This window comes from Haliaeetus albicilla, chromosome 24 (assembly GCF_947461875.1).
Source record: "Haliaeetus albicilla chromosome 24, bHalAlb1.1, whole genome shotgun sequence".
Taxonomy (NCBI): Eukaryota; Metazoa; Chordata; class Aves; order Accipitriformes; family Accipitridae; genus Haliaeetus; species Haliaeetus albicilla.
Genome location: NC_091506.1, coordinates 2,884,584 through 2,905,396, shown reverse-complemented (window position 1 = coordinate 2,905,396; position 20,813 = coordinate 2,884,584). Strand labels below are relative to the sequence as shown.

The window sequence follows — 20,813 nt, the reverse complement described above, 5'->3', positions numbered from 1 at the left end:
ATCGAGGTATCGTTAGTTGAGTGTCTTTGTCCACCTGGCAGCACAACTACACGAGCATAGACATTTTTACCAATATCTCGGAACTTCACAGGAAAAATCTGAGAGTAGGAGACTGTTCCCCTCCCCAGCTCTCGCTGTGTGCCTGGCACAGCAGGGTCCAGGCTGGGGGAGTGCAGGTGACTGACTCCTGTCAGTTTTCTGCAGTGTTTCATAGCTATTTCCCCAAATAGTTTTCAATTCCTAGGCGGTGAATTTACTGTAGGTTTAAACGCGGCTCCTCGCAGGCCTGCAGCGCACACAACCCGTGCAGCACCCCAGGCCACCTGCAGAACCTGCCACGCACACAAACCCAGACATTTTGGGAGTTCTGCTTGTGGCAGCAAGGTGCCGGCTGCGTGCACACGAACAACAAGGCAATGGGCTACCTGTGTGTACCAAAGTAGCAAGGCAAGGTGCTAGCTTTGTGCACAAAAGTAGTAAGACTCTAATTGTGTGTCAGCTGCATAAGCAAAGTAACCACGTCTTAAATAGCCTATAAAATCCAGAGGCTTTGGGGGTTTATAAAGCCCTGCACCTGAGACAGCCTTTTCCCAACATCCAAAATTGGCGCTATGTTTACTTAAATTGCAAGATGTAAGTACCTTTATGCAGTACAAGATGGACACTGCCACGTCAGGCATGGCCTGCCCGTTGCACTGTCAAGCAGTCTCCACACAGGAGCAGTCTGGCTACACGGCTCACAGCTTCCACACAGCACAGACAGACGCTCCCTTCATCAATGAACTGCATTTCCATGGAGGTTATTCAGGTTATTTGCTGAGTTCACGCTGTTTTATTACAAAACATATCAGTGAAGGCCAGGTGTGGGTCCCAATTCTCATGATGGATTTGCTGTAGCCGTGCAGCACCAGGGATGACAGAACTAGGGTGCTCTACAGCTTGTTTTACTCTTTTCCTAGGATTTGACCCACCTTGGTCACTGCCAGGGACCACGGCTGGGTACCTTGCTGCCATACACAGGGCTGCACCAAGTCCCACTTTGCATTTTGCAGCTTGAGTTGTCACAGTTATTTAAAACAAAACAAAAATCCAAAAGATTGAGCTGTCAACCAGAAAAAAAGCCATTAGCTCTTTTCCAGAATGTTTTTTTTCCTACACAGCCCTTGTACTGCATACTTAAATCCTGCTTAAACTGGGACTTCTTGTTTAGTAGCTTATCATTACACAAGGTGCCTCATGGAAGCAAGTCCTCCTCCCCTGGTTGGAAACGCTGCTGCAGCAGAGGTGACACGAAGCCCGCTCCGGTGATGCTGGGTGGCATGCCAAGGCCATGCAGCCTCTCAGAAGACAGAGTCGTCAAGGGTGCTGCAGTAGAGATCTTCAGCAAAGCTGCTGAACTCGGTCTCCGTCTCGCTGGTGTAGGTACGTGCTCTCTGGAAAGCAAACACCGCTTTTAGCTGGCAAGTTGGGAGGTAAATGGGTTATCAATTGGGCTGCGCTAATTAAGAGAGGAGTCATGACATACTGTTTTTAGCCTGTGTTGAAATTCGTTATGAAACAAATGCTGCAAAGTCCTTACTTAACATGTTTTTGCAAAACAACGTTTCAAGTTGGTGCATTTAGAGAGGGATTCACCCAAAATGTTCCATGAGGCAAGAGCTGAGAAAGAGCATTGGGTTCAACAGAAGAATTTTACCAGAAAGTTCACATTCCCACTGAAGTTCTCACAGGGCTGCTCATCACTCTGTCCCTCGAGCCAGCAGCCCTCTGCACCCACAGATTTCCCACTTGGCATGTTTTGCACAACACAGTTGACCAGGGTGGCCCACCAGACACCCCTCTAGCCAAGGACGAAGAACCCCAGGAGGAGCTGGAGGGCATGTTACAAGGCATGCAAATTTTTCTGAATACCCAGCAGCAAAGCCCACTTGTGGGGCCACATCCTGACCCCTCAGTACCGAGCAGAGTTGCGCAAGCAAGCATGCAGGGACAGGGTGACCTGCAGAAGGAAGGAGAAAGCAGCGGTTCAGCAGCTCGGAAGCCTGCAGGGGCAGCGGGAGGCAGAGCTGCTCCTCGGGGCCGAGCGCGGTTCCCACGGGCCATGCTGCCATCACTGCGCTGGGCTTTCATCACCTCACCCCACTGTTTATGAATTTAGGAACTCGGTGCCCACAACAAACAGCTGCTGGGGGTTTCGCTGTCCCGTGTGACCTCAGCAGAGACACCAGGGCCGTGTCCTCACCTCTCCCTGCTGGTGCCACTATCCTTGTGGCCGTGCTGCCAGCAGAAAGCCTCCAGCTAGTATCACCTACCCGCACCGAACTCACTTCAAATAAAGAGACGACTAAATACAAGGCAGTGCTGGTTTTGGGGAATGTGAAACAGCCTCTGTAAGCCCACATTTTCTAGCTGCAGTGTTAATATTTGCTATTTGTCATATTCTTATTTGTGATACCCTAAGTCATGTTATTTTATACCACTGACTTTAATTAAAAACAAACATTATATGATAATCTTTTAAGCCTGTTTCCTTGTCCAGACTATGGAATAAGAACAATACCCAGAAAATCAAACCCCTATTCTAAGGGGACAAATTAAAATCAAGTTACTGAGCAGCACTTCCCTTGAGCAGACAATGAGGAGTTTTATCTTATCTGTAAGGCAAATGTATTTATCAGGAAGTAACAGCAAACATAATAAGGCTTAAGACCAGCTTAACAGTAGGACCAAAACATTTCCCATTGTTAGGTTTCACAAAATAAATCAGCTCTCCAGGAGCAAACCTCCAGTCCCTGCCAAAGCAGAGCTATCTGCCTGGCTGTGCTCGGTGGAAGGAGCAACTACACTGCATATCCGTACAAAAGGCAGAGACATAGGTACCACACTGTGTGCCTGAAATTCGGTGCATATTAGAAAAGCACTCGACAGTAGCACTTAATCCTTTTGTTCTTTTTTAGCCCTCCCCAAAACATTTCCTCTACAAACAAGGCCAGATCCAGAGCTATGGCAGACTGGGACCTGTCCTTGGCAGAGGAGGTGGCCACACAGCCAGGTGAGACCCGACCACAGCAGTTAGGATTGCAAGAACAGCCTCACAAATTGCTAAATTCAATGGCTAACCCCATGTTATAGTCAGGGCTGTGCGTATCATTATGTTAACAGCACCCACAAATTTCCCATTTGGCATGTTCTGCACGACACATTTGACAATGTAGTCCACATTTCATACAGACATGAGAAATTCTAAGAGGTCAAAAGGCTTTAACTGACCTGTAACAGGCTATATGCCCACAGCCCTACAGGGAAAGAGCAGCACACAAACACAAGCATTCCTTCTAACCAAAAAAAAAAAAAAAAAAAAAAAAAAAGTAAGTTATTTTACCTCATAGTCATTTGGGAAGGGATCTCTGAATTTGTTGCTGGGTGTTGGAATTGGTGGAAACAGTTTACTCCATACTTGGTTTCTGCAAAAAACAGTAGTGGAGAGATGTGAAAGAATTGGTTTTCGTGATGGATGATGTCCAACAAGCAGCACGTGTTTAGCCCTGCAAGAAGACACATCTCCTTGCACCACCAGCCCTCCTGCCCCACTCAGTCATCGGCATCTGACGGCAGCAGCAGGTTCAAAAGGGCTGAAAGTAAGGGATAATGGTCCACCAGCGGACACCCTGAGGACAGGGCAGGTATGCCATTCCTACCAGGACACTTCTGGACACCTCTCCCCCATCAGCCTCTCCCATCGCAGCCGCTGCAGAGAGCTGGGCTGGAAGGTCCCATACAAGGGGGCATTGCCACAGCTTTTAACAGCCAGCAATAGGCCTGTCTTGGAGAGAAATTAATTGCTCTGATCTGCCCGTTAGTGCTCGCATTCTTCCCAAGGGCTGCGTTGTCATCTACTTTGTTTGGACATTCAAGACAGGCTGCCTCTTGCTCAGACTTTGGTTTCAGGACATAATCTGCCCATGTCTCATGGTGGGAGAGCAACTGCAAATAATTGTGTGCTGAGGGAACAAGGAGGAGGCAAGGAACGGGACCAGAGATGACTGACAGCAAACGGTTCTACTTCGCAGTGTAATAACTCATCCTGGTAACACCCTTTGAGATACTCCTTCCCTGCCTGACACTCTTTAGTCTGGCTCAAGCATACAGGCATATGTATTTTTGTGATAGCAAGTGCTGCAGAGTGAACTTTTTCTTGTCTTTGATATCTCCCAGAGTACAGACTTCACATTTCGATCACCAAAACGCATTCACTATCTCTGCCCCTGGATAGCACGATGTCCAAATAGGGCCAGATTTTAATGGGAACTTGGCCTGAGTGAAGATTATAGGATTTAGCCCAGAATTAGTATCCGGAGCCTGTTCTGTGGAGCAAGCCTGACATCCGTGAAGCAGAGACGTGGCCAAGGTGTGGAGACCTAGAGGCTGGGACCAAGGGCAGATCTGCTCCTCTGCCTCATTTATTTTGTGACAGTTCTCCTGGCTGATGTCTGGTTAGTTCAATGCTTATGTTCTTATGACTATTCTTCTTCCAAAAGCTTTCTGAGTTCTGTCAAGTTTTCTTTTATCCTATTATTCCTCCTCACCAGGGAGGTGAGGAGGAATAATATTTTCTGACTATCAGTTTGGAGCTAAACCTTCCTGACTGAGCTGCTGCTGCCTTGAAGGAGACATTGACACTTAATTAATTATGAGGCAAAGGGAAGGGCCATACCACTGCTTACACGATAGACCTGACCAAGCAAGCTGTGGGATATCTCCCCTTTGCTGCACATGGACGAGGGTTTGTGACGGAGGTATACAGCCAGAAGTGGGAATACGGGGAGGAAAAGCAGGGCGCGAGTGAGTTGGTTTTAGGGGACATTTGCATCCCCTTTGCTGAAATGCTGAATGCAGTCCAACCACTGCTGGCTGCAGAGGACAGATCAGGCGGTGTGGTCACCACCAGCAGAGTGGGACAGTAAGGTGGCTGCTGGTGTAACTCAGGAGTGGGACTGGGATGAGTGCCAATATTTACGCTCCAGTACCTGGCATCACCTCTACTCTTCCCAGCTTTCCTGCCAAGGGTTAGGTCTTTGTGACCATACCCAGGTTAGCTTTGCAAGCGCTGTTGTCTTCACGGCTCCTGCGCTCCACTGGGTCTCCCAAGCCTTTCAGGAGGAAGGCCCTGGAGACCACATGGTTTCACCTGCATCTTATTTCAGCTCCGAGTGTGGCTTTGATTTATGCTATTGCTGTGCAATGTAACCAACAAGATTTGGTTTTGTTTGGAATTGGCGCGTTTCTAGTTGTGCTGTTTGTCAATAAAAGATTTTGATGGAGCCATATCAAAATTATTTATTGAGTCAGCAAAAAGCATAAGTTACATGTTGCTTCTGGAATAGAAGCACTTAAGGAGGGATGCACAAATGCCCAACAGAAATGAGGCAGAAGCACACTTGTGTTCATAGGGGCTGGTTGCCCCTCAGGTGCAAGAGTCTTTGCAGTGAGGCATTGGTGGGGGTGGTGGCAGTGGTGCCCTCAGAATGGTCTTGGTCTTTTTTGCAGGACACTGGAAAGTTGGAGTTATGTGATTAAATATCTTGTCACAAAAAGTGTTCCAGTTATCTCTGCTTGTCTCTACATGGGTTAGAGCACAGCCCTTTCCATTAGCGCTACCTGGACCTTCAGGCTTTGGAAACACCCCACGGGACCCTCGTGCCTTAACTCAGTGTTTCAGGCCCTCCAATGATTGTGCTGTGTCTGCCTTTCTGAAATTTGCCACTTTTCCCACAGGCTGTGACACGAAAAAGCCAAAGATAAATAAAGAGAAGTAAGTAGGAGAACAAGTTCTTCTTTTCCCTCTTCTAACCGCTACGATGAGATTGATGAAATATTTGTTTTCACAGTATGTTAGAGCGCCTTTTCTAGTGTCTTGCCTCCACCCAGATTCCCTGTGACATTTTCCAAACGACTTCCCTGTAGCGGGTGGCTGGTGACTGCTGGTCGTGGGGTGCAGAAGAGGGAGGGGTACCTGGCGGAGGTCGTTATGACCACATTTATTTCAGGGTATGGAGGGCTACTGACTGTCCTCATGTCAATTAAGTAGAGAGCAGCTGGCAGCAAGTTATTAACTACATCCTCCTGTGGGCTCACCTCCAGGAGAAAATGTTATTCCAAGGTACAGCCCAAGGAAGTACAGAAGATGCTAATTCATAAAGACAGAGGGCAAACTAGGAAAACATTCAATTGTGCTTTTTATCAAGACAGTAACCACATCAGCTACTGCAAGTAAGTGAAGGGAAAAGACTATCCAAACAGTCCCAAAGGGCTACTTTGCCTTGTAGCATTTCTCCCAAATGGTGGGCTGCATCTCTGATGCCTGGAATCACCAGGAAGCACACAGAAAAATTTATAGAACTCTTTGCTATAATGAAATTCCTTATAATGGCTTCAAATCGTATGAAATTTGAAATGATTCTGTGGCTTGAATTGCATGGTACACTTCATGAATTTTCAACAGCAGTAGAAACTGAGACTACTAATGAAACTGTGATCTAGGGAACCTGTTCTATTTTTCTTTTTTTAATATCTGCAGATACAACAAATGAGCAGGCTAAGAACTCTATTTCATCTTCTTACACTTCCCACCTGCCAGAGCAGGCTGGGGGATTAGAGAAGTGGCAAGGACACTAAGCAAGAAGCAGCTTGGGAAGGGTGGAGTAAAGCTAGCAACTTTGTGAAATTCAGTGCAGCAAGCAGATAAAATTTTAATCACTTTGGCAAAGATGGAATGTAATGAGACTTTGGGTGCTAGGGAATTCTGTACTAGCCAGGCAGAGAGAGACTCCTAGAAGCAACCAATGTAGCATCAAGCAGCTGAACCTGGAAAAGCTAGCTTAAATTTGCCTAATGTATTAAAGTTCATAAAATGCATTAGCACAGCAGCTTCAATCTGGTCCTTGAGTAGAAGTCTTCCCCTATACCTGTTGCTCCCCCTATATCTATTTCAGGATCTCCGCAGGGGGTAACTGCATAATATCCAAATATTCGCAGAACTCCACAGGAAAACATGGAGCAGTATGACTGCTACTAACTGGTGTTGGTGTTTTGCTCTCCCAAAGAGAGAGGAGAGAGCTGATGAAGATGATGCTGGAGCAGTGAAGGACCTACAGCTGTACAGACAGGTCAATCATCAGTGACGTGAGCAAGAGCAGTTTGGGGATTTCCACCAATACAACAAGGCTGCATAGTTGGGAACAAGTGCATACAAAGCATAACATGAATAAACTCTCTGGGGAGTTAATCTACCTTGTTCCAAAAAGGATTGCTTATTGTGACCTGCTATGCTAATTAAATTGACTTAAGAACAGGTTATCATAGACACCGGACACTTTAGGGAGAGTAAATAACAGTTATTCTAATGTAACATTCCTGTAGACAAGACCTTTATTTGATAAAGGAAATGTGGTATGGGAAGGAAAATAGCCAAGGACACATCAGGATGACCAATAAATTAAAAGGCATTAAAGAAATTAATAAGAAATTAGCAGAGTCAAGGACAGCACTTACATTACTGGGAGCTGTGTTTATTGTGGACTGATAATTGCTGCTTGATGCATGTTTCAGGGGAGAAGCTTGTAATTACATTGATACTTTAAGCCATCACTTATGATTTGACTAGTCACAGCTACAGAAATCCAAAGTGTAATCCAAAGTGTATCTGGGTTTCTTCACAGCACATTTTGGGAAGTTTGGCTATATGTCATGTGTTTTTACTACATGGCATCCATATCCTCTGTAGTAATTAAAAATAAACTAAACAAATAGTTCAAAAACTCTAAGCAAACAATAGTTCAGTACACTTGCTGTTAACAGATCAAAAGGAGCAGCAAGCACAAAAGCACTGAATTTTTACCTCTTCAGAGCATGTACTACACTCTGATGTCAGCTGAAATTCAGACTACATGTCCAGGGCCCAATATAGAAAGTATGTCTACAGGCTGAGCTGGACGAGACTGAGAAAATATTGATCTGTACATTTTAGCCATGAAAGATGCTCACCGCAGCTTTCACCACAGTTAAAGACAGAGTCCTGCTTGGGAAATCATTGACCCAACCAGATCCATTTAAGTGATGAAACGAGATAAGGACAAAAAGATTTTTAACAAATTCACCTCACTCAGTATATGGTTTTGTCATTTAAGATTACATTGAATAACGCTCTTACCCCAACAATTTTGCTGAATGTTATTGTTGATAATTGAGGCTAATTATTACTTTTCAGTACTTTTGCTTTGTATAATTATGCTTGAATACCAAACTTAGTGCCCTTTCTTAAAAAGAAAAGAATTAAAAAGAAGATGATGATACTTACATTTTGCATATTATAGCAACAAGCAGGAATGTGCAGCACGTGAATACACAAAGCACAGCGAGAATCCAGGCTACGGGATTCTCCAGTTTGTTTTGCCCTGAATTTCAAGAAAAAAAGAAATTAAATATATTATTTTAGTGCAGATTATTTTAAACACACTATTCCAAAAGATTTCATCAGCTGTTTTATGTGATTATATTCAGATCACAAATTAACATGCAAACAATGAAGAATTGGTATCTAGAATTAGAAACGAAACGCAGAGCTTCAAGAACAATTTCCATGAAACTGACTTTCTAATTTCAACAATAAATTTCTTTCATTTTGACCTGAAGGAGAGAACAGGCCAAGAAGCATGAGGAGCCAGGCCCACCAGAAGGACAATACGGTCCTTTAGCTGCCGTCCTGACACACGCGATGCCATGCAGCAAGCACACGACTGGTACTCAGTAAAGACACTGTTTACTGATCTCAGGCTCAAAATGTTTGTTTTCCATTAAACCATTCTTCGCTTCTATTACTCCTCTCTAGCCAGGAACTGGATTTCTCTGGCTTCCTAAACTTGCCTGTAAAAAAGACATTGAAATCCCCCATTTTTCTTGTGAACTGGTTGCTGATACATTTCCTCAGGAAGAATTTCTCTGCTGCCTCTGCCTGTGAGCAGACACAGGTATTTCTATCAAGGTCAATGTTTCTGTTTTGAAAAGGCAGTGCTCAGTGACCACGACCATTATTTTGTGCCACATTATGCTATATAACAGAGACATTTACACCGAACTGCGTTTTCAAAAGGCTGCCGAGTCCGTGTGTGCTTACGATAACTGCCTGTCCTATGCATCAAGGTGCCAGCACTGCCATTACCAGGTAATTGAAAGGACATAAATCGGCCAGCAGCAGGAGTGTTGGGTTTATTGGTGCTGTAGACAAAACAATATTCAATTGTGGCCAGCTTTGTTTCTGAGAAATGAGGAGCTGAGCCTGCTGTCTCTGCTGACGGCTGCAGTTGCATGGCAGTCCCTGAGAGCAGCGTGTGGATGACGCCATGAGCCGGGCGGTACTCCGACAGGGGTACACAGTCAACCTTGCAATTACAAATGGGTTAGGATGGTTTATTTTGTCTTCAGGGTTACCACTTGTCTTTGAAGAAAATAAGATTTAGGATGTAACTGTCAATGAGTTATGCTTCACGTAAGTCTTGAGGATGACTGGGGCAGCAAACTGTGGAAAATGGTTAAGTCCCATAAACCAATTTTAAGCATCCCAGCATGAAGGCTGGGAAGTGTCTCTGTTTTCCAAACCAAAAATGGCAAGTCCTAAGTCTCTTCCATCTTATTTCGGTTGGCAATGGCCCCAAAAAGGCAGGATCAGGCAACACGGTCTCACTGCAACTCGGAGTAAAGGTGTGGGAGAAGCAGCATTGGAGAGGCCATGCTGTGGCTCTGGGGTCCTGCCTGGCGCGATCCTCCTCCGGCTTCTCTCCGAGATGTGCCCGGCGGTACCAGCCCAGCCCCGCACACCAACACCACTGCAAACCAGCACAAGCACATGCACCTGCCCAGTGAGAGGTGTCCACGTAATACGTGAAAGGGAGGGAACAGATGAAACCTCCTCAGAGCCACAGAGCAACAGCAATGCTAACAAGACTGGCTGAAGTATGTACTGAAACCCAGCGACTTATGCAATAACATGGATTGTGTCAGTGAACTGCAGCAAGCCTCTAAAAAACCCTTTTCATAAGAAAAACTGAAGTAAGTGGACCTGTCCTTGGATATTTTGAGATCTAAGTAAATTTTCATGGAAGACTAACTTTTTTTTTTTTTTTACCATCAGAATGAATTTTTCATATTTGATAAGTGCAGTGCGTGAGTAGAGGCATCCATAAGGGCGATGTTTCCAGGTTCCTCAGTCGTCGTCATGCTGTGCAGCAGAGACAGCTCCAAAAGTGCTCTGGCTCACAGAGAGGGACCCTCAAATCTTTCAGCCTTGCTGGGAAAGCAGAATCAGGACAGCACAAACATGCTGTGAGGTACTTCTCAGCCCAAAACTTTACCTGTGCGTCTTTTAAACTGTGCACCCTGGCAGTGGCTGTTCACATGTACCTACAGCTTCACAGATTTGATTTGTATCAGGCTGCCACACGTAGTTAATGAAGGTGTCCAGCCTACTTGGCTGCACTGATGATTTTTATCTAGCTTTGTTTGACTGTAATGCTTCTAAACACCACCACAGCCCAAGGAAAGAAACCAGAATTGTGTTTCAGTTTTTAACAAAGTTGGAGGATTGCTGCTACAGGATGGACAATCTAGGCCAGTGTTTTTCTCAGGGTACGGGGTCAGAAGAGGTCTACTGGTCTTAAAGTTGGCCTCATCCAAATATTTCCCGGATAGGTGCATGAGGCTAATAAACAGGCCCGGTTTTCTTTATTAATGAGATGTTTGGTCATCCCCCCTGCCCCGGGTGAGTGGTCAGGTTGCTGAGCTTTTCTTCCCAAGGGCTTGTCAGCACCATGGAGCCAGGTGGGAAGGTCAAGGGGATGTATTAAGAGTAAGGCAGCAAAACACCAGCAGATTTAATCGCATTCACTAGCAAATAGATGTAAGAGGGAAAACTGTAGTAAACAGGAGAGTGTTAGGGACTTTTTTTTTTTTTAATGAAAACCAGGAAGTTAAGAAACTCAAAAGATAAGAGCAAAGGAGGATGTCAAAGAAGAAACAGTTGATAACGTGCCGTGATAAAGAAACTGTTGTTTTCAGAAAAACATGTTCAGCAAGCAGGAAATACAGAACAAAGTGGGGCAAATTATCATGTTCCAAAGATGCTAAAAGCATGCTCTTTTTTCCCCCAACATTTAAGAGTTAAGATAGCTCCAGTAAAGTAATAGTTCACATGATCACTCATATTAATTTCCAGCATGAACATCACAATGCATGCCAGGGAAACTCGTGTAAAAACTAAAGGAAGTAATGCAACTGAAAGGCCTTACCTAGAACTTAGGCCTTAAGCTAGTTTAAAGCAGTTTCTCAAAACTTAAGCATGTAAAAAAAAACCACTGTCTAAACATCCCCCCATATGTCCAAAAGTTTGCTTGAGAGATTTTTTTTAATTTTTTTTGGAACACAGATTTAACTCCCCTTGGCATTAAGAAGTCAGTTTCTTTCTTCAAATGCCTATTTTCCTGGCTTCTGTTAAAATTACATGGTGTTGTGCATGCTCATGATTAGGCAGCATTTGCTTTCCAGCAATGCAATAATATTCACTAGAAGACAGAAGCATGTCATTCTTACCAACATAAATAACTTCACTCCAGTCACTCCAAAATCCTCTCGTACAACATATGTGGTGATTAGCTCTTATTTGTATTGAATACCTGCTGGTAACATCAATCCGTAATCTGAAGTCGTTTGAGGATATTTTCAATATCTGTTAGGAAAACAATATTGTACTGTTATAGATTACTTAAGACTAAACAATTCAGAAAACAAACTTTAATCATGTTTATCTTTTTTTTAAAACTTTTTCTAGATTAACAGTGAGCATCTGGCTTTGTCTTTGAAGTAAGATCTCTACTTCTATAGGTGTATTTTCTCTCATAATATGCCAATATTTCAGGGCAAATTCTTGAAAGATGCCTTATTTTTGCATTCTTCCTTAAGACAATTAATGCTGGATTTTCAGAATTGATCATCCTCCTACTGTTCTGAACCCAGATGCATAAAACTGAGTAACTCCAATTTTTATCGTTCTGCTTTCCTACTTCTCTTGGGGATAGTCTGTTGCAGACATAAATGACATCCAGAAAAAGAGGAAAAATATGAAAACTGATGAGACTTTGGCTCTGCTGAACCCTAGTCACAAACAGGACAACTTTCACTGAAAGTCCATAGTTTCAAAAATATACTAATAGCAGGTTTTATTTTGAATGTTTTAAAATTTGTAACATATCCACGAATACGAAGACCTTTTCACCAGGTTGCATAAAGGCAAATTCTAGCTATCATCTAGGACAGTCAGCTCAGAGACAGGAATGCTATGTAATACTTGGGCATCAGAGAAGCAATTACCTGCTTGTTACCTGACTTCAAGTTGAAGAGGTAAAATTCGTATTCAAAACATTCTTTAGGGAAAGGAGAAATTGGCTTCTCCCATGTGGCCAGGAGATCATTTTGCTCTAAGAATACAGTGACATTTCTGGGAACATTCACCTTCTCTACAAAAAGAAAACTGTACTGGTAAGTTATTTATAGAGCAAAGTTTAAATACTAACAACTGGAGCACTTTATAACCTGATAGTGTTTCCAGGTAAGACCTACAATCCTTGAATTTATTTCACATTTTGGACAGAAAAGATAAGGATTTAGGAGGAATAACTATATTGGAAACAATAGTTAAGGTAAAACAATTTTAAAAATCCACTTAAAGTTTTGGAAAACTAGATTACTGGGGGGTGGGGGGGAGATGACTTATCAAATTAATTTTCACAAAAGCATGACAATAATGATAGAACAGTTAGAAAAACTTCTTTTCAGGAAAAAAAAAAAAAAACACAAACAGATGTAACCAGGAAAGTTACTGAAAACTGGAACAAATTCAAAAGAATGGATCAGCAGCTATTATGGGGATGATTTCGAAGAAGAAAGTATGTCAACTGCTTTATCTTAGTGAAGCCATGAAAAAAGGGAAATGTCACCTGTTTACAAAAAAAGTGAAAGGCATGGAACTAATGAAGGAAAAGAAATTATCTGGGTGGGTGAAAGGTGATTGATAGCCAGTCATGGTTGATACCACCTTTTATTCAACAGTCTAATGCCTTTCTTTAAAAGGACATGGTTATCTTGAAATCATGCATCTTCTTCCTTTTAAAGAAAGGCTGTAAAACAAAAGGTAGTAAAAACTGTACCTGAAGGTATATTGACTAAATCAGTTGAAAATGAATATTGGAAATAATGCTTTGGCTAACAAACAGAATAACTAATTGTATTTTCTAGCTTTTTTATTTTTGCCATTCTGTAATACTAAAATCAAAGTTAGTTAAAACCTTCCACTTCTGTTTTCTCTCTTCCAATTTCATTAAGATGTCTATGCAAAACCAGCACATACTTTCACCTGCATCAAGAACCAGTCAATCCAGTAATATTCTCTCACAAATCTTTTGACAATCCTGCTAGACATTTTTAAATTTAAAAAAAAAATAAAAGTATTTCTACTCACCAATGGCATTTTGGTTAAATAACTGCTGGAAAGGTTTGATTGCAGCATACTTGCTAGACCCATTAATGTGGATTACAACGAGATTGTCAACCTCTTCAGGATCAATTTGAGTCACTGAAAATCTGCACTCAGTATTCCTGTTCCACTTGTCTTTGATATAATCTTGACATTCTTCAGTGTATGTCTCATACCTAAATTAAAATACTTGTGAGACATGATGCTCTTAAAGAAATCCATTGCTGACTAAAATGGGAGAAAACACCAACCTGTAAAATAGAAAGTACTTGGTATCTTCTGGTGCCCCTTGGCCAGGAAGCCAAGTGCAATGGAGAGAAACAATACTAGAAATGGTGATACGAGTAACACAGGACAAATTAGTGACAGATGTCTCTGGAGCACCTGGAGAGTCAAGGAATTATAAAGCAGAAAGAAAAATCTTATTACAAAAGTTGTAACAAATTCATGTTGCTAAAACATTTTGATTACAGTCTGTGGTCCGTTATATCTATGTCTATTGTATCCAATTCTCTTCCTTATCACACAGGTCTATCAGTTATGGATGGATGAAGACTCCCAAACAGCGTAAGTAAAGCTGTACCACACAGCACCATTACATATTTCATGTACGCCAAGGCCACATGACCTTTTAATAGCCTAGAGTGTATAAAAGTAAGTTATCTTCACCTTAGCAAGGAATTTTTAGAAAATTTTATGTGGGTTATCCATGTTCTGCACCTCCAGACTGTAGTCCAGGCTCCACAGCAGTAGAGAAAGTCCTGGACTAAATTGTTTTGTAAGATCAGCGTAGCAGGTAGAGGGGAAAATGCTGTATTTTTCAAGTATTAAACCTGTCACCTGTCAATGTCTAGTCCACAGACCAGGGCAGAACACAAAATTCAGACCTCCCCTGCATTTCTTCTTACCTGGCAGAGGCGGGAGTTTTTCCTTCACCCAGTCACTTGTCATCAGAAGGTCATTATGGAGAAGTAATGTCCGAATGTGTGCGGAGAAACCGTTGTGAAGTGCAGCCGTTCGGATACTGTGAGTCTTCTTTGTATCATACTTGAAATAAAAAAAAAAATCAGATAAGCATCACGTGTGATGCAAGCTGAATTAAGGGATCTGCAAAGACTGCTTCAGTCTTTGCAAAGAGGCAAACCAGCCAGCTAGATTAGCTGGTTATATTAAGTGTATAAAGCTAGACAGTACAAATAATGCACACAAGAAGTGTGCAAGGTTTCTCATTTAAGACAGCAGGACCTTTATCTTACAAAAAATTTGTCTATAGAACACAGCAGTGATGAAACATGGTCTGACACTTTAATGATACCGTGGCATTAATGTGAATTAAGTGAGATGACTTGAAAGGGGAGCAATATCACTTAAAAACCAGTATCCAGCTTCCCCCCAAGATGAACACTGCAGAGATTGCCAGTTCCCAGACTAACCCTTGTCCCAGAAGAGCTGTAGCCATAAGCATAGCTGAAAGGGAATCTCTCCAGTGCTCAAAGTATACATTCATGATGTAAGAGAATAAGTGATTCAATATGCCAATCGCTCAAGAGACATAACACACCTACTGCACCCTGGTTTGGTGCAACATGTTTAACTCAACAGGAATTTAACCTTCTTAGTATACTGGACTTTTATCTTACCTCTTCAGGCACAGGGCTTAGGATTTTCACATCATATCTAATAGTGTAGGTTTTTTGTTCTTGATTAGGGTTTGGTTTCCAATGTAAAAGTACTTGTGCTAATGCAGAGACTGTAAGGGTGAAGTTAACAGGTGGGAAAACCTGAACTGTAAGGGAGAAGAACAAAAATATTCATAACATAGTAATCCAGTGAATTGTTTCGAGCAATAACTGTTTACAAGCAATGAGCAATACAAGCAAATAATTTCATTTCAATATTATATTCCGTCAACAGCTTCTTATAAAATGTTTCTAGTATTTAAAAAATGAATTTTAGAACAGTTTCAACTTGAAAATCACAATGATATATTACATTTGGCTTGCTAATTAGGTTCAGGTTTTTCAACTTGATCCTCATAGCCACATTGACACTGGGCATCTGTACTGAAACAGGGCTGATCAAGTGATCAGCTGTACAAACAATTCTCACCCGCATAAGCTTGCAGAAGAGCATAACGTGGTGGCTGCCTGAGAGAAGGCTGACAGCCAGAAGTTATATGCAAGAGAAGAAACAAAATGATGAACAGAGGAATTAAGCACAAATGGAAGAAAACATAGAAGGATGGGAATGATAATTTAAAATGACAGGGCAAGAGGGATTCCTGGGGCTCATATGGAAATGAGGAAGATCTCATGCTGGGGGAAAATGTTAGCATATAAATAGCAAGGCAATGAAATAATCAATCTACTCCCTTCCATTTCTAGAGTTCTTCAGAGCCTGTCCCCCCTTAATTACCATCTCCAAGGCAGCTGAGGGATGTCAGTCCCCACTTCTCTTCTCCCATGATTTCAACCTTTGATGGCCACTAGTTCAATTTTCAAGCATGCACCTTGCATTAGGAAAACTGCCTCATGAAGGCTCAGAAAACCTCAACACAAACCACCCTGAACTGGTTCCCTTAAAATGTTCCTTGTTGAGATGCCCACAAAAAATGTCACCATTAAGGCTGTTGATATACCAGGATTATGCCAGCAACGCTTTGTGTTGTCGTGTTTCTGCAGCTAACTGCAGTTTTGTTCCTGGAACTAAAATGGCTATCTGGAATAATGCCTTTGCTCCGGCTGGATTAAATTGTTTAATAAACCAGGCCAGGAACTGCTTGCCCAGAGGACACGTGGCATGGCACAGCTTGCATCTGCATGCCTCATGGTTCTTCCTTCTCAAAGCAAAACAGTCCTCAGGCACTGGCTGGGAGCAATCTGAGACAGGCTATAACTGTCCCAGGAAGCATGTTAACGCAGCATGGTCATCTGTGGTCCTGTACTCATGGCATGCCATGGGCTCTTTTATTCATGCGTAGAATAGTGCCTTTGACCAACACTTAAAGGGGCCTTGGTCACCCACTGGTGCTAAAGCTACACACTGGTAGAAGGAAAATGCCTTACCTGCAGCTTGAGGTGTGTTTGGCTGAACCGAGTCTGTTGTCCAAAGGAGGATCAGAAAAATAATCATCATGCTGGCCATAATCTTTAGATGGTAAATGAGAACGGCCATGTATCAGCATATGTCCCTCGTCACCATTTTACAGAGGCTGATGATAGCTAAAAAATGAACACAATCCCAAGTGTTAAGCACACAAACCATGGAGCATGGCATACCCACATGATCAAAGGAATGAAACTGCTACCTTGCAGGGGATAGATTCTTCTCCTTTCCTTGCAGGAAAATGCATCTTGTCATAGCTAAATTTAATATAAGTAGCACCAACAATATTTCATTTTGCCCCCTTTGCTTTTGCCAGCTCTCTTTGAAAAAGCTACTGGTTTCAAACGCTGTCATGTGTAGATGTTCAGAGCAGCAGTCACGGAATTAGAGCATCTCTCCATGGGGAGGAGTGAGTCGGGTTCAGGTATATGGGCTTTTAGTGGAGTCCCATTTACTCCAAGAACAGAAATAACCATATTTTTAGCTGTCACTATATATAAAATGGCTACTTACTGGCATTTACTTTCCAGTTTCTATTTCAATAAAGCTTGCTAAAGAAGCAGTCTCAGTGCTCACCTCAAGGCTAATTCTCCAGTGTTAATTATTGGGTGTAAGAGAAACTATTTTGTTTGTTTCTAATTTAAATGAATGACTATTTTTAATGCTTAAAACCAGCATGTTCTTATGCTTCCTACAGATTGTTTCATGAAGTACTGGGAGAAAAAAATCTGTGTGTAATCATTCATGTATAACCTAATATAAACAACATGGAAATATAGAACAGCAGCTTTCCAAAATGTTCTTACCGAAGAGAAATACGCCCTCCCAGCCCAATCGCACTACTTCCCTGGGGCACTACAGCAATTGCTTGTATGGAAAACATAATATTTTCAGATGGTAATGAGCAGAGAAAGCGCCTTTAACCCATCAGTTCTCCCTGAACCTCCAATAAATAACACAGGGACTGGAAGCACTCCAATTGATCACAGTTGGAGTACTTCTGCTATACAGTAACTATTTTTCAAAATGGTGTATGAATGCTGAGTTCATTAAAATGACACATAATCTACAATAGTGTGTTTCTTAATGTCCAAGTCAACTCATTATCTATATTCATATTTTGTATGTATCTGCTACTCTGCTAGCCAAATGTGCACAAGGCTAACTTAACCTCTGGAGTTTGCTAACGGATTATTCCTGGGGAGCCAGGGTTTGCTCTTCTGTATGTTGGGTTATTGAAAGACATTTTGGCCAGACATTTTGGTTCTTCCAAAATGTATATGAATCACAAACAATCAGGTAATTACTATTCACACTGTACATTTATGCCTACACAATGCCTCCAAGACTATTTCCCATTGCATTACCATTCATAAAAAGTCTGTTCTTTTGGATTTTCTCACTTGAACACCATGCAAATCTCTGCTTCACAAGATTATGTTATTCTGGAGGGCATTATGTGGACTGAACACAAGTTTACAATGGCACCTAATCTCTGCCACACCTATACTGCTATATCTGATAAAAACTAATTTAAAAAACTGCTAGAACATGACACACATTTCCAATGTGCTTTTGTACAAATTACTGGCATCAGGCTTTCTTTCCTACTTCAAAAAACATTGTTTCATTTACCTGATGAGACTATTAAATATACTAGTAACTTGTCTTCTCTATTTAAAAGTAAAAATTTATCAACTTCAAGTCCCTGAAAATAAAAACTAGCTTCTCATTTTCATGCAAGCAATAACCCCACAACTCTGCCAAGAACACCACTCTGAACTGCGCAGATGTGTACGCACGTGCTTTTATGCATGCATGCATATCTGCATTCCTACCTATTAACATTACCCACTACGTTCATTGCAGCTCTCCCACCAACTACCTACAATCAAATCCAGCAGCTAAGAAGCAGTTTCAAGTAGATTACGCTCTTGTAATGTGAACCAAGTACCTCGGTGAGAAAGACATGAGAACCCACCGAAGGGCATTCCACTTGCACAGAAGAGAGATGGAGGGACAGGTTGTGATTCCCCAGCTGCAGTCAAAGCTGTATCAGGTACAACTACGAGACTTTGGGAAAGAAGCTTCATTAGTTCCACTGTTAAGAGCACTCACTTTTTTTAAAAAAAAAGCAATCACTTCAGTACATTATTAAAAAAAAAAAAGTCCTTAAAAGGCCTCATGTTTTACAACTGCTTAGGATTCACATCTACTAACCTGAGTAATGTCAGTACGTTGGTTTCAGGACTGCTCTAGCACTTAGCACAACTAAAAACCTGGCTCTCTTGAGCTTACTTAAAGTGGGTTTGGCTACCTATAGAATTTTTTTTTACTTTGTCCTCAAAAAGTAAGGATTCTGATCCTTTCTGGGTGCATTTTTTCCCCTATGCTTTTGAAAGGATCCTAAAGATCAACTCTTCAAAGGTACTTCTGCTGTCTAAAAGCATGTGGGTATTAGACAGAGACCTAACATTTTCTGAGCAGCAGTTTACTGATTTGAAACTGGATATAGAATGTTACTGTAATGCAGATTAGTTTTCAATTATTATCCCTGTGCTTCTTTTCAGTTTATCTTTTCCTGCTTTGTTTTTAAAAATGCTGTTTTTCTTTTTCTTGCTATCAGACTAAGATTGAAAGTACAGCTTTTGCAAGAGTTATTTATGTAGCTGTGTAAGACCACAGCCTATAAGAATGCTGTGCAGTCTGTGATACCCTGTGTGTTTCATGTGAGAAATTACTGAAAAGAGAATCAAAATAAATGTATTCAAGTACAGATGTTAACTAGAAATCTAGAATAGGATTACACTCTTCACAAAAATGGATATAGTAAGTTCCCAGGATAAATAAAAACCTTAATGACTTTGTGTTTTGGTTATATATGGTAAAAAGTAATAAGCAGAAGGTAAAGGATATATTCCCTTCGAAAAGGGTACACTCCTTCTTAAAGTACAGTAGAAATCCAAACCATAGAAAACAGCCTCTAAAAGGTAATGATTTTCTTACTTATAGCTGACATGTCCCACTATCTCACAAGCCGCTGGTCAGAAGCAGATTCCAGATGCATTTTTCAGCATAAGGCAAAGCCGAATTTGAAAAGCAGGACCTTTGCAGTCTTCAAACAAAGCACAACAAGACAAAAACAAACCACAACAGATATCCCAGGAGGTTACCTGCAGAGTCTCAAAAGTTCTGTGAAGAGTCTGCTCTGTTTGTTCAAACGTCCTCTGGGTCATCTCCCTGTGGGTTTCTTTTATAACTGCTGTCTTTCAAGTACAAATGTGATAGGTACTTCAGAAATGATGGCAGATGATAAGTTAGACAAGCATGCATTGAAAAAGGGAACTACAGATTTAACCACAGGATGGAAGGCTCCATACAAGCACACAGTTTAGCCCAGAAATGGTTCTACTTTATTTATTGAGGGTTAATTCTATACCATAGTCTAATAATTCTCTAATAACTTTTCCAAGAGCAGAAATGTTTAATGACTGACTGCAAAGAAATAACCTATAGCCAGCTACCGACAGACCACTGCTGATACCCCAATTTATTCTTCCCCTAGAAAATCAAATCCAAACTCTCTGCCCAGTAATCAGCTGTTTATTCAGAGACACGTGGGCTGGCCAGACCTTAGGAAGTCACCTAATTTATCTCTGTGCCTGATGGCAGGATTTGATTACGACTGTCATCCCTGGTTGATGTTTGTCTATAGATGCCTGGTGACAGTTTCTTTCAGTCCTTGGGCGCCTGCTCCACTGCCTCCCTATCCAACACTGAAATCTTTCCCTGATATCTAACCTGAATTTTACTTGTCATTATCTTGTAGTGCCAGCCCAAAGGACTTGGAGAGCATGTGGAAGCCTTAACATGTTACATTTCTGCACAAGTCTTCCCTTAACTTGTTTCCTCACTGGTACTTTTTAGGCTCTGGTAGTATCCTTTGCTGTGTACTGCCTTCTTTTCATCTGCTCCATGGCTTGCTTAAGTGCAGTATGGGAGCTGGACGCGGTGTGTGTGAGCGGAGGCTTTATCAGCGCTGTGCAGAGCGGAAGGATTACTTCATGTGTCTTGCAGAGGACACTTGCTTTTCGGTGGCCTGGGGTGCCTTTTTCACAAGTGCCTGGCA

The 20,813-nt window shown here is 41.9% G+C and overlaps 2 protein-coding genes and 1 long non-coding RNA gene across 4 annotated transcripts in view; 2 read left to right on the top strand and 1 right to left on the bottom strand.

Annotated features, from left to right (window-relative positions):
- Positions 1-20,813, top strand: part of LRRN1 (leucine rich repeat neuronal 1) — a 467,756-nt gene that overhangs the window by 183,313 nt on the left and 263,630 nt on the right. The window lies entirely within an intron of this gene.
- On the bottom strand, positions 761-16,866 carry IL5RA (interleukin 5 receptor subunit alpha). Its single transcript, XM_069811803.1, has 10 exons — positions 16,645-16,866; positions 15,220-15,365; positions 14,488-14,626; positions 13,831-13,963; positions 13,565-13,755; positions 12,418-12,563; positions 11,641-11,776; positions 8,357-8,453; positions 3,383-3,464; positions 761-1,433 (listed from the first exon to the last, which is right to left on the bottom strand). The coding sequence occupies exons 1-10, from the start codon at positions 16,751-16,753 to the stop codon at positions 1,341-1,343; spliced, it is 1,272 nt and encodes a 423-aa protein (XP_069667904.1). The 5' UTR covers positions 16,754-16,866; the 3' UTR covers positions 761-1,340.
- Positions 14,107-19,551, top strand: LOC138690834 (uncharacterized). 2 transcript variants are annotated; one of them, XR_011329641.1, is made up of 3 exons: positions 14,107-14,146; positions 14,434-14,605; positions 18,554-19,551. It is a non-coding gene; the product is annotated as an uncharacterized lncRNA (long non-coding RNA). The 2 variants fall into 2 exon arrangements; XR_011329642.1 differs by lacking the exon at positions 18,554-19,551 and adding an exon at positions 17,382-17,628.

Coding starts and splice junctions, on each gene's coding strand:
- IL5RA (XM_069811803.1), bottom strand. CDS start 16,753: ATGGCCGTTCTCATTTACCATCTAAAGATTATGGCCAGCATGATGATT. Junction 14,627..15,219: donor TAAGCCCTGTGCCTGAAGAG/GTAAGATAAAAG, acceptor TTTTATTTCAAG/TATGATACAAAGAAGACTCA. Junction 13,756..13,830: donor AAGTACTTTCTATTTTACAG/GTTGGTGTTTTC, acceptor ATTTTAATTTAG/GTATGAGACATACACTGAAG.